General features: G+C 46.3%; 1 protein-coding gene across 1 annotated transcript; it reads right to left on the bottom strand.

Moving 5' to 3' along the window:
• Window positions 1–10,753: 10,753 nt before the first annotated feature.
• On the bottom strand, window positions 10,754–12,421 carry LOC146780102 (zinc finger BED domain-containing protein 5-like). Its single transcript, XM_085637115.1, has one exon. It carries the CDS (start codon window positions 12,419–12,421, stop codon window positions 10,754–10,756), a length of 1,668 nt encoding a protein of 555 aa, XP_085493241.1.
• Window positions 12,422–13,265: the final 844 nt, after the last annotated feature.

Below are 13,265 nucleotides of genomic sequence, written 5' to 3'. Positions count from 1 at the left end.
ATATGAAGGTGAAGGCAAAATGTTTGGGGGAAGACCAACCTAAGGCTGACAGATCTAACACAGTCTCCCTATACTTTTTTGTTTTACTTAGTACAAGCACCCTAAGCTTTATTTTTTTACTTTTTTAGAGTTTTATATAGCGCGAACTAGACCTGTGACATCGGGTATCAGAGCGCTTTACATAGCACCAGTTTCACCACAGAAGGACACATTCATTTTTTTGATAGGCACCGGCAGATTAACTGATTTGCCCAGAATCACAGTGCAATGGTTATGCCCAGATCTGGGCCCCATAGCCTTTCTACTATAGTACTCAAGCTGAACCCTACGAAAGAGGTAAAATAAGTCTGAAACCTGTCCTGGGTTGTCTGGGTTTCCATTTGGAGTAGGCGTGCCCAGCAGTTTGGACCAGCCTGTTCCTATTACAGCATGATAAAGACTGGTTTGCAGATGGTTTCCCCTCTCTATAGTGACACAGTTTGCAAAAACCAATGCACTGGAATGTGTCACAAGGCAATTACCAATGGTTGAGATTAGTTCAAGCATTCCATCCATCGTTTTGTTGTTCTCATAAACATACTGAGCTTGAGCAGAGGACAGCCCCTCAGAAATATTCATGATTATCAAGTACCTATGACACACTGCCATTTGAACGTGTGCCATATCTCCAACAGTGAAGTACATATAGCATCTTGCCATGTTGAAGCCCGCCCCCATGCTTATCTCTGTACAGAAGCCATGGATGTAATCTCTGTGATAATCACCGAGGAAAGAGTCTCCAGTGTTAAAGCCAAAGCAAGTGTTAATTCCTGGCAAGGCTCCCCATCTAATTAAAATACAGCCTGGCTCTGAGCCTTATTTGTTTCAGTGGAAGCCGCCTGCAGCCCAAAGCGCACTCGCCAAATTACATTTTGGCGAGTTCCCAGTGGCAGACATAATTGGTATGTGGGAGAAAAAGACACCTGATACATACTGGGTTCTTTAGAACTGGCTTCTCCTTGCCACAAACCTGCTCATTTTCTCCTACTCTTTACATATCACCAAATTGTATTTTTGATCGTCATTGAAAATTGGAATATTTACAGATCTACATAGAGAAATGAGAAACCTACACACAGCTTTTACGCATGCATGCAAATTAAGAAATTTGCCTCCTTCAGGGTTTAAGAAAAGGGAATGATGTACTTTTTTTTAGTACACTATTCTTTTCATATTTACAAATAAGTAGTCCACACATGCAAAGACTTCCTAGTTCTTACACATATATTCAACATTGAAGTGATCTGCACACCCTTCTCCCTCTTATCTCTCTTATTAGGCCTGTTTTGTTGAAATGGAAGTTAATAGTGCATGTTAAGTGTATGAGGGAAACCCTAACATTTCCTTCCTTTCAGATATTTGTCACACTTTGCATCTCAGTTGACATGGCATTTAGTGTTTTTTCGGTGCATGATATGTTTTCGTGTTTCCATCAAAATGCGCACTCAGTCCATGCTCACATGACCGTAGTACATGTGCACCTCCATTTGTGAATCATTCGTGAATTGAAAATAGTTCCAGTTATACTTTCACTTCATACATTATTGGTGAATTAACTCCTAATGTTGAAAGACGTGGCATATTTATGGGGAGTGGCGTTTCTCTGCAAAGTTCACAGGCGGGTACATTTTCTCCTCGGCGTAGTGTTTCTACAGTGCGTGGTTCCGTTTTTTGTGGTCTTTGTCGAGTATGTATTCTGAACCAGTACATTGGTAACTGTTTCATTTCCCAATTTCATGCATGCTAGCTGTTTTTTTGTGAATAAACCTTACAGTCAACTGGGACTAGTATCCTTGACTAGCTCATTTCTATGGCGAGGTTAGTAAGGAAGATGTGAAAAGTAACAGCGTAGTCCTCTGACCTTTGCGTTTGTAAACAAATGAAGACTCACATTTACTAACGTTTTGCACCGGTGCTCGGGCAGTGTTTATTTAACATTTTAAAGACCCACGTGTGCAGTGTTAAATTGCTTTGTCTCGCGCCCACGCAATCCTTTAGTAAATGTGGGCATACGTTACTTATTTGTAAAACTGTTCAGTGAGAGCGTCGTACAGCACGGCAAGTCCCAGAGACCGGCATTGAACAGATCTGTGTTACACAAATTGGTCGAGCTGTCCAGGGTGCTGAAAGGCTGTATTTTTTTCTGGTACGGCCTGTACAGGTAGCAACTGAAAGAAAAGCTAATAAGCAGGAATAACAGAAGAAACTGTGCTCTGCTTTTATTTATAATAAATGTAATCTAATATTAATTTGCCTGTAAAGGATTCCGAGCTCATCTGCCGAACTGCGGCCTGATAGCAATAATATTAATAATAGCACAAAAACAGTCCAATTTTGTTCTCAGAACCCAGCTACCCCTTCAACCACTGGTTGACTGTACCTTTACCCCATTACGGATTTCTAATTTTTTTTGGGATCTATTTATCCATCCAACCATCCACTCCATCCATCCACTCCATCCATCTATCTATCTATCTATCTATCTATCTATCTATCTATCTATCTATCTATCTATCTATCTATCTATCTATCTATCTATCTATCTATCTATCTATCTATCTATCTATCTATCTGTCTGTCTGTCTGTCTGTCTGTCTGTCTGTCTGTCTGTCTGTCTGTCTGTCTGTCTGTCTGTCTGTCTGTCTGTCTGTCTGTCTGTCTGTCTGTCTGTCTGTCTGTCTGTCTGTCTGTCTGTCTGTCTGTCTGTCTGTCAGTCAGTCTGTCAGTCTGTCAGTCTGTCTGCCTGCCTGCCTGCCTGCCTGTCTGTCTGTCTGTCTGTCTGTCTACCTACCTGTCTGTCTGTCTGCCTGCCTGCCTGCCTGCCTGGCTATCTATCTATCCATCCATCCATCCATCCATCCATCCATCTATCTATCTATCTATCTATCTATCTATCTATCTATCTATCTATCTATCTATCTATCTATCTATCTATCTATCTATCTATCTATCTATCTATCTATCTATCTATCTATCTATCTATCTATCTGTCTGTCTGTCTGTCTGTCTGTCTGTCTGTCTGTCTGTCTGTCTGTCTGTCTGTCTATCTATCTCATTATTATTTGTAGTAGTATTATTGCATCTTTATCAGAAATTCTGCACATAGAATCAATGTGCAAGGAAACATTGGGTAAATGAGTCTTACAAATACAGTAAGAGGTGGTATTGTTTAGGTTTCTCAAGACTTCACAGCACACATCACCAACAGGCCTTATAATTGCACTTCTATGGATCACAATCTATTTTCTTAATCTCACGATTACCCCTCCCCACAACCCCTATGCCCCGAGAGTAGTAGAAAAAGCTTTATTGAGCCCCTTGAACTCTTAGTCCTATGACCAGAATCCCTTTATCTATTAGTCCTATGGAGCATAGGAAAAAGTGTAGCAGCAATATGTGTAAAGCAAACAAGGTTGATGTATTAAGTTTCCACTTTTTGACAACTGCCATCACATTCATTGTAGTATTAAATACATAATGTACAAGGAGCAAGACTTGAAGGACCCAAAATATCCCCTGCCTGACCAGTTCTTGGAAAATGACTCTAAAGTCAGATGTATAAATGCATGGTTTTACTTGATGAAGCAGATGAAGCAGAAAGTGACAGAATTGGGTCATTCTGGCAATTTGAGTGTACACACCAAGAGCTGAGTCAAGATTAAAGTCCAATGATTGAACAGTAGAGATCAAACTATAAAAGGTATCAGAGGAGATAAAATAAATATCCAAGAGAAGCTAATGGATTGAAAGGATTTCACAGGAATTATGGTTTTTATGATTTAATAGGTCAAAAAAACCTCACAAAGTTCTTTATGGGACAAGTGAGTCCTTCAAAAAGAGGACCTCGGTTAAAAATGATATCTTTAGATATAGTATGATTTAATAAAATTCTCGTGAAGGATGATAACACGTTTGAACTCCAGGTGCTCTAGCAGCTCCATGTAGGTCCTCATTTACAAGGCAGACAGAGCAGTATCCCCAGGGATGATAACACCTCACCCAATTTCAAGATGGGTCGGGTTCCCATAACAGAATTACTGCTGTTGAAATACCGGGCCCAGTTATAATTGGTGCACATCCACACCTGGTAAATTCACTAGGGCTCTGGGGCAGGCAGAGGGCACTGACACAGCCCTTCCCACACCTGATCCCCCCTAGTGCACCCTGCCACCGACACCCTCTCCACCCACAATTCTCTCACTGTAACACATTGTGCCCCCACTAAACTCACATTTAATACATGCTCAGATCAGGTGTAGGCCTGGGCTAAATTTCCGTTCCACTCGCGGAAATTCCGATAATTTGACATTTTCGCGTTCCGCGGAGAGAGCGAAAATGTCAAAATTTCCGCATTCCGCAGCTTAGCGATAATTTGTTTCTTGCTCGCGCTGTAAAATAATACATTCTCAAGCGCGCGATCGCCTTACCTGAATCCCCGTGTTCGCCGACAAGTTTTCCCGATCCGGTCACGTTCTCCACGAGATGTTGGATTGTTGGTAGCCATTTGCGCTGTTTCGTGACAGTTCGCGCCCGCAGTAATGTCATTGGTCGCGCGATCACGTCTTTCTTCTCGCAGAAAATACCGCGAACGGGCGGGAAAAAAACTTCCGCATCTTCGCGATATTTCCGCGTGTTTGTGGAGATTTTTAACATTTTCGCGATAATTTGCGAAAGTCACTTTCGCAAATTCCGCCCACCCCTAATCAGGTGACAAATTTTAGCAGAAACGTCCCTGGAATCAGTTTTGAGCTGGTAACTCCCATGTTAAAAGTGTATTCCATATTCAGATGACTTCAACTCTGAATGCCCTAAGGTAGAAAGGAAGACACTAGCTAGTATTGATAATTCTGTCCCTAGTATGTCTCACCCTTAAATCTGTACAGATCCTAATAATGACAATGAAAGTTTAAGAATTATGGTACAGAACTGTTAGCGCCATGAAACCTTCTGGTGACCGTGCGCTCTATAAATTTCTATTAACATAACATAACTGAACACCAAGGCACCAAGGCACACTGTACAGCATGGGAAGGAGGTCTAAGTAGGTGGGTAACATTTGGACCACGATGGATCTACTGGTCAAGAAATGAGAAAACACTGTCAAAGACAGATCCACCAATATACACAAGAACAGCCAACATGGAAGGGAGAAGCTAACATATCATGACATCAATAACATCACAAGCAGATAGAGATTACGGAGAACAGGCAGTCACTCACCCCTAAATATGCACACTCATGCTGTCTTTCGTGTACATTGATGATACTTGTTCCATGGCTGTCTCTGTGCTATATGCACATAAGAAACCACAATTACATTTTTAGACCTGTCAGACTTAGGGTGGTCTTTACCCAAACCGTTTGCCTTCCTCCTTCTGTTTGCTGATTTCATTTTTGCTGCCTTAGGACTTTGTGCAGTTTACCACCGCTGACTAGTGCTAAAGTGCATGTGCTCACTCAAAACATGGTAACATTGGCTTATTTGATTTACTTATAAGTTCCTAGTAAAGTGGTACTGCATGTACCAAAGGCCAGTAAATGAAATGCTACTGGTGGGCCTGCAGCACTGATTGTGCCACCCACTTAAGTAGCCTCTTTAAACATGCCCCAGGCCTGTCAGTGCCGCCCTTGAGTGCACTTCTTAAACTGCCTTTTCAACCTGGCAAAACAACCCTTTTGCCTGGCCCAATCCTTCCTTTTCAATGCATATAGGTCACTTCTAGGACAAGCAGTAGACAGACAAGAGGGCAGGGTTAAGTGTATCTAAAAATATAGACATGTTCTTTTAAGTTTTACATATCCTGGTAATGAAAAACTCTTACATTAGATTTTTACTACTGCAAGGCCTACTTTCTCCGTAGTCTAACATACGAGTTATCTTATTACATTTAATAAGCTGTAATTTCCAAAGGGGCGCAAGTAGCCAGTGCATGTTTGTTGTCTTTAAAAGTGTAATAAAAATCCTCTCTCATGGTAAAGTCAGATTTTACATTTCATGTTTGAAAATGCCACTTTTGGAAAGTTGGTATTTTCCTACCTTAGCCATTTAGTGCCTGTAGCTGACAGTTGGGGTTTGCGAAATCCTCCCACACAGCTATACACAAAAGAGAGCTTAGGTGTGCCCGGATAGGCCATCATTGGCAGGATGGGAGGGCAGGGCTGGACACAGTCCTACTCAATCAATCAATCAATCAATCAATCATGGAATTTGTATAGCGCACTACTCACCCGTAGGGTCTCAAGGCGCTGGGGGAGGGGGGGGGGGGGGGGGGAACGTTACTGCTCGAACAGCCAGGTCTTGAGTTGCTTCCTGAAGGCGAGGTGGTCCTGGGTTGTCCGGAGGTGGATGGGGAGGGAGTTCCATGTCTTGGCAGCCAGGTAGGAGAAGGATCTTCCTCCGGCGGTGGTTCTGCGGATGCGTGGAACGGCAGCGAGGGCGAGACTGGCGGAGCGGAGCTGGCGGGTGGGCGTGTGGAAGGTCAGGCGGGTGTTGATGAGCTTGGGGCCCAGGTCGTGGAGGGCCTTGTGTGCGTGGGTGAGGAGTCTGAACGTGATGCTCTTGCTGACAGGGAGCGAGTGCAGGTCTCTCAGGTGTCCGGAGATGTGGCTGTGCAGGGGGATGTCCAGGACGAGTCGTGCTGAGGCGTTCTGGATTCGTTGGAGTTTCCTCTGGAGTTTGGAGGTGGTGCCGGCGTAGAGGGTGTTTCCGTAGTCCAGCCGGCTGGTGACAAGTGCCTGGGTGACCGTCTTCCTAGTCTCGGTGGGGATCCACCGGAAGATCTTTCGAAGCATGCGCAAGGTGTTGAAGCATGAAGATGAGACGGCGTTGACTTGTCTGGTCATCGACAGGGAGGAGTCCAGGATGAAGCCCAGGTTGCGTGCATGGTCCGTTGGCTTGGGGGTGGTGCCCAGGGCAGGGGGCCACCAGGAGTCGTCCCAGGCTGAGGGTGAAGATCCCAGGATGAGGACCTCCGTCTTGTCAGAGTTCAGTTTCAGGCGGCTGTTCTTCATCCATTCGGCGACGTCTTTCATCCCTTCGTGTAGGCTGGCTCTGGCAGTGGCCGGGTCGTTGGTGAAGGAGAGGATCAGCTGGGTGTCGTCGGCGTAGGTGATGATCTTGAGGTTGTGTTGGCGTGCGATGGTTGCGAGGGGGCGCATGTAAACGTTGAAGAGGGTGGGGCTGAGCGATGATCCCTGTGGAACGCCGCAGATGACCTCGGTGGCCGCTGACTGGAACGGGGGAGGCGGACTCTTTGGGTTCTTCCGGCGAGGAATGAGATGATCCACCTCAGGGCCTTCTCCTGGATTCCAATGTTGTTCAGGCGTTGCACTAGGGTGCGGTGGCAGACAGTGTCGAATGATGCGGAGAGGTCCAAGAGGATGAGGGCCGCTGTTTCCCCGTTGTCCAGTAGGGCTCTGATGTTGTCTGTGGCCGCGATGAGGGTGGTCTCGGTGCTGTGGTTGGCTCAGAAGCCGGACTGCGAGTGGGTGAGGGATCCGTTCGTCTCGAGGAAGTCGGCTAGCTGTTTGTTGACGGTCTTCTCGATGACTTTGGCAGGGAACGGGAGGAGCGAGATGGGGCGGATGTTCTTGAGGTCGGTGGGGTCTGCTGAAGGTTTCTTCAGCAGGGCGCTGATCTCGGCATGTTTCCAGCACTCCGGGTAGGTGGTGGTGTCAAAGGAGGCGTTGATGATGTCGCGAAGGTGGGGTGCGATGATGCCGTTGGCCTTGTTGAAAATGTGGTGTGAGCAGGGGTCCGTGGGGGATCCGGAGTGGATAGTGTTCATTGTCCGGGTTGTGTCTTCAGTGCTGACCGGGGTCCAGGTGCGGAGGGTGGAGGTGGGGGGCATTGGTTCGGTGGTGGGGTTCGTGGTTGGAGGGCCGAAGCTGCTGTGTATGTCGGTGATCTTGTCGTGGAAGAAGGCGGCGAGTGAGTTGCAGAGGTCTTGCGAGGGAGTGATGTCGTTGTTTCCGGCGTCGGGGTTGGAGAGCTCTTTGACGATGTTGAAGAGTTCCTTGCTGTTGTGGGTGTTGTTGTCCAGACGTTCCTTGAAGGCTGTCTTCTTCATGACGCGGATCAGTTGATGGTGTTTGCGGATGGCGTGCTTGAGGGCAATCATGTTGTCTGTGGTCTGGTTGGTGCGCCAGGTAGCCTCCAGGGAGCGGCAGTTCTTCTTGGAGGTGATGAGTTCGTCGGTGAACCAAGATGCTTTCTTGCTGCCGTGTCTGCTGGGAGGGTTCTCCAGTGGTGCGAGGACGTCAGCGCAGTTGGTGATCCACTGTGTCAGGTAGTTGGCGGTTTCGTTGGGGTCCGTTGAGCTGGCGGGGGGTTCTGGCTGAGGGAGGCGGTGAGCTGCTTGTCGGTGATCTTGTTCCAGCTCCTGCGAGGGGCCTGTTGTGTGCGGTGGTGGGTCGTAGTCCTTCTGAAGCTGAAGTGGACGCATATGTGGTCGGTCCACTGGAGTTTGGTGGAGTGGCTGAAGGCGACGTACTTGCTGGATGAGAAGATTGGGTCGAGCGTGTGGCCGGCGTAGTGGGTGGGGGTGGTAACCAGTTGCTTGAGTCCGAGGTTGGCAAGGTTGTCCAGCAGGGAGGTGGTGTTGTGGTCCTTGCTGTTCTCCAGGTGGAAGTTGAGGTCCCCCAGGAGGATGTAGTCGGTGGAGTTGATGGCGTGCGGGCTGACGAAGTCTGTGATGTCTTCGCTGAATCGTGTGCGTGGTCCCGCTGGTCTGTAGATGAGGGTGCCTCTGAGCGTGGTCTTGGGGTCGATGTGTATCTGGAAGTGAAGGTGTTCGGCGGAGGTGAAGGGGTCATCCGAGTTAGTCGTGATGCGGATGGTGTTCTTGTGGATGATGGTGATGCCACCTCCCGTCTGGTTGATGCGGTCCCTCTGTAGCCGTCTGGGATGGCGATGGCGACGTCGGGTGAAGAGAAGGCGTTCATCCAGGTTTCCGTCAGGAAGGCGATGTCTTGTGCTGTCGAGTCGAGGAGGTTCCAGAGTTCGACGGCATGCCTGTGGACGGAGCGGGTGTTGAGCAGGATGCACATCAGATGGTTGTTGCTGGGGCTCGGTTTGGCTGGTGCGGTGCGGGTTTGGAGGCAGGTGAAGCGGCAGGTTTGGCAGGTGAAGGGTCCGTGGGTGCGTTTCGGGGTGGCTCGGTAGCAGGCGGTGTTTCTGCCGGCGTTGAGTGCGTGGAGGGTTGTGGTGTCGTAGGTGAGTCGGGTGCGCTGGCGTCGGCGAGGGCCAGGGGGTCTGGCATTGGGCGCGGTCCAGGCGCGGATGGGCGCAGACGGGCTTGCCTTAGGTGCGCCTTAGGCGCATCCGCTGCGCGCATCCGCTGCGCGGCCACTGCGCGGCCTCCATATAAGGGGGAGAGGGAGGGAGGAGAAGCTGGGAGGTGGGAGCGGGGAGGCCAATGGGAGAGGAGGGGGCGGGGCCGCAGTGGTCAGCAGCGGGAAAAAACGGGAAAAATGGTGGGAGAAACCGGCGAGGGACACGGGGGGAGGGGGGATACAGAAGAGAAGGGGAGAGAGGGGGCACATGGGGAACAAGGCTGGGAGCTGGGAGCAAGAAAAGGGGGTAGAGAAGAGAAGGGTTAGGGGTACAGCAGAGAGGCAGGAACCACAGAGGAGCAGTCAGCCAGCGGGGGTGACCGGGCAGCAGCAGGCAGCTGACACGGGTGCAGGAGCAGCAGGGTCACAGACACACAGGGGGCTGCGTGGCGGTGAGGGGAGCGACCTGCCTGGTGACAGTTGAATAGGTGGTGTGATGCCCCCATATAAAGAGCTGCATCTCCCCTGTCGTTAGTCTGGAGCCAGGGCAGGGAAGCAGGATGCCTGGGGACATTAAGAAACCCATACCAGTACTCATAAATCAACTTACTCATCCACAGAGACACTCACACACCCACTCACTCACTCAGCTACTCATACAACTAGTCTCTCACACATACAACCCCTCACACAGCAGCACACTCACCCATATGCCTACTACACACCCACTTATTCACCTATACAGACTCTCACACACCCAATCACTCACCCATACAACCAATCACACACTCATTCACACACCCACACCACTACTTGCATACCCATTCACACATCCATACAAGTACTCATATTTCTGCTCACTTACACATACAGCCAGTCACGCAGACACATGCTCTCCAATACAGCCACTCACACACCAACTCGGAACCAAACTCTCACTCAAAGAGCCACTCACTCACCCATACAGCACACTTACACACCCAGTCACTCACTCTTACAGCCATTCTGACACCCACTCACTCACCCATACAGTCACACACACATACTTACCCACCCATACAACCACTGACACAACCACTCACTCACCAATGTAGCCACTCACACAGCCACTCAGTCACCCACACAGCTACTCACACACCCCCTTATACACCCATACAGCCACTCAAACACCCACTCACATACCCATATAGCCACTGAGACACCCACTTACACAGATACACACAGTCACTAACACAGTGGTTCCCAAACATTTGACTCCTGAAGAACCCCACTGAATCACTACTGGAGGCCGGGGACCCCCAAGCAATTTTTACAATTTAAATTTCAAAAAATTAAAACAGTAATTCGCAAAAAATACACAAACAAGTACACACCAAACAAATACTTGCATTACTAAAGCTTTTATTATTTTATATTGAAAAAATGCAAAAATAAAAACATTTTAATGGGAAGGATGGTGCTGCATCTCGGCAACTAACTTTTCCATGTTTGGTTTTATTTCGGAAAGTTGAATCCTTAGGTCAGATTCTACATTTTGCAAGCGATTTCTCTTATTATTTTTAAGGTACATAAGATTTGAGAAAGCCTTCTCACATAAATATGTGGTGGGGAAAGGAAGCAAAACCTTAAGTGCCTTGCACGATAATTCAGGATAATCTGTTCGTACTTGCAGCCAAAAATTTGTCAGACTCAGAGACTTTTCCTTGAATTGAAGTTTAAGTGCACTATCTGTAGAGATTTCAATCAAACCGTTTTCTTCAGATGCTGTCAGCCCCATTAAATTGTCAATATCTACATTAAAAGGATCTTCAATCCAGTTTTTGCTTTCATCCGGAAGTGGAAAGTACTGACGAAAACTACACCGCATATCTTGGAGATGCTGGATAAAAATTTCTAAGACTTTGTTCGATAATTCATCATCAGCAGATTCCAAGAATGTCTTCAGGTTCTGAAAAGAATCAAAATTTCTTTGTGCTAAGCGACGAGCACATAAGTCTAACTTTTCTATCATTGCCTCAATCTTGTCTTCAACATTAAAAATTGTGGTACCTACTCCTTGCATACTCAAATTGAGTGCATTTAAATGGGTGAAGATGTCTACCATATATAGCATAGCTAACCAAGTATAGTCATGTAAGCCCTCATCAAGTGCAAATGGAGATTCCAGTTCAGTGACGAAAACTCTGATTTCATATCTTAATTCAAAAAGCCGAGACAAAACTCTACCACGTGACAGCCATTGGACTTCTGTATGCAGCAAAAGCTGATGATGATCACTATCAATGGACTGACAAAGCTGTTCAAAAAGCCTTGAATTTAGTGACCTAGCTTTGATAAAATTTACAATTTGGACTGACTCATTCAAGACCTTTTTTAATTCCTCTGGTATCTTCTTAGTGGCTAATGCTTCTCGATGAATGCAACAATGATGCCATACAACTGAAGGCTTAATTTCCCTTATTTGTGCTACAAGTCCAGTTAGTCTCCCAGACATGGCACGTGCCCCATCTGTGCTGATTCCTATGCATTTGGACCACTGAATTCCATTTGATGTCAGAAAGTCATTGAAACTGCTGAAGACCTCTTCAGCAGTGGTATGTATCAAATAGCGGCAGAACAGTATATCTTCACAAATGTTCCCCTCAAAATCGTATCTAACGTAACACAGGAGATGAGATTTATTTGCTATGTCCGTACTTTTATCTACTTGTAGGCTATAATGCAGACTTTTACAAATTCTTTTGACCAACAGTTCCTTCATGTTGTCTGAAAGTTTGTCAATTCGCTTTTTTTCAGTGATGTTAGATAATGGAACCAAATTTAAATCTTTTGCTGCTTTTTCTCCAACCATTGCTGTCACCATGGCTTTAGCAGAAGGTACTATTAGTTCTTCAGCAATTGTATGCGGTTTTCCAGCTTTTGCTATGAGCATGGACACTTCATATGAAGCTTTCAGAGCATTTTCATTAACAGATCCTGTTGCAGTTTTCTTAATTATTTTTCTACTTTTTAGTAGCTCTTGCTCCTTATTCTTGAAGAATTCTATGGATTTAGTTGCATGTTCTTTATGCTTAGTTTCCAAGTGTCTTTGTAATTTTGAAGGTTTCATGGCCTCATTTGACAAGCTTTCATAGCATAGCACGCATTGTGGTTGCTGTTCATGTTCTGAACCTGAACATGTGAAACCCAATGATAAATATTCACCATCGTACTTGCGAAACTTCCTTTTCTTTTCACTTAACTCCCTTTGTTTTGAGCATGAAGGCCCATCATTGATGTCTTCAGTGGATTTCGCTTAAGGTTAAGCCAGTGATCCATCATTGTTATGTTTTTTAGGATACCCACAGCTGACAAGTCTATTGAATCACATTCGGATATGGAATCATTTTCTAGCAAAGCTATTTGATAAAGCACGTATTTAGACCTTCACTACTTTATCTACTACAGGCTGCCCTCGTCAGATGTTTCCAGACTACATATGCTTTGATGTTGAGAGATGAAGCAGCGCCTAAAAGAAGATTTTAACACTGTATGAGCACTGCTTTCGAGGAAAAGACAGAGGACACTAGCAAATCATGTGCATGGATATGGCAATTTTATGTATTGAAACTTCAAGATAATTCCATTTGCTCAGTTTAATTAAACATAGCTCATTCATTGTGGAAGCAGTCCATTGTTGATTGCACAGAGAGGTTTGCACGATAGTATGGGAAAATATGAGCAGAGTTGGAGTTAAGCGAGAACACTTCAGAAAGTCATTTTGTCTGCTACACACTGGCCGTAACTGTGTTGAGGTTGAGATTAAATTCAAACCAGGATGTCACAGACGTTTCCTATGTGGCTTGCTGGCCGCCATGGCACATGGCATGAGCAGCTGATGTGACACCGAGAATAGTTAAATTAAATGCATACAAATACATGCCAACATTTTAGAAGAGGAAAGTGGGTTATTT

Source organism: Triturus cristatus, chromosome 12, assembly GCF_964204655.1.
Source record: "Triturus cristatus chromosome 12, aTriCri1.1, whole genome shotgun sequence".
In the NCBI taxonomy this organism is placed as follows: domain Eukaryota; kingdom Metazoa; phylum Chordata; class Amphibia; order Caudata; family Salamandridae; genus Triturus; species Triturus cristatus.
This window is presented reverse-complemented; position numbering and strand designations above follow the sequence as displayed.

Excerpts from the sequence above, each read along its gene's own strand:
- LOC146780102 (XM_085637115.1), bottom strand. The coding sequence starts at position 12,421 with ATGAAACCTTCAAAATTACAAAGACACTTGGAAACTAAGCATAAAGAA.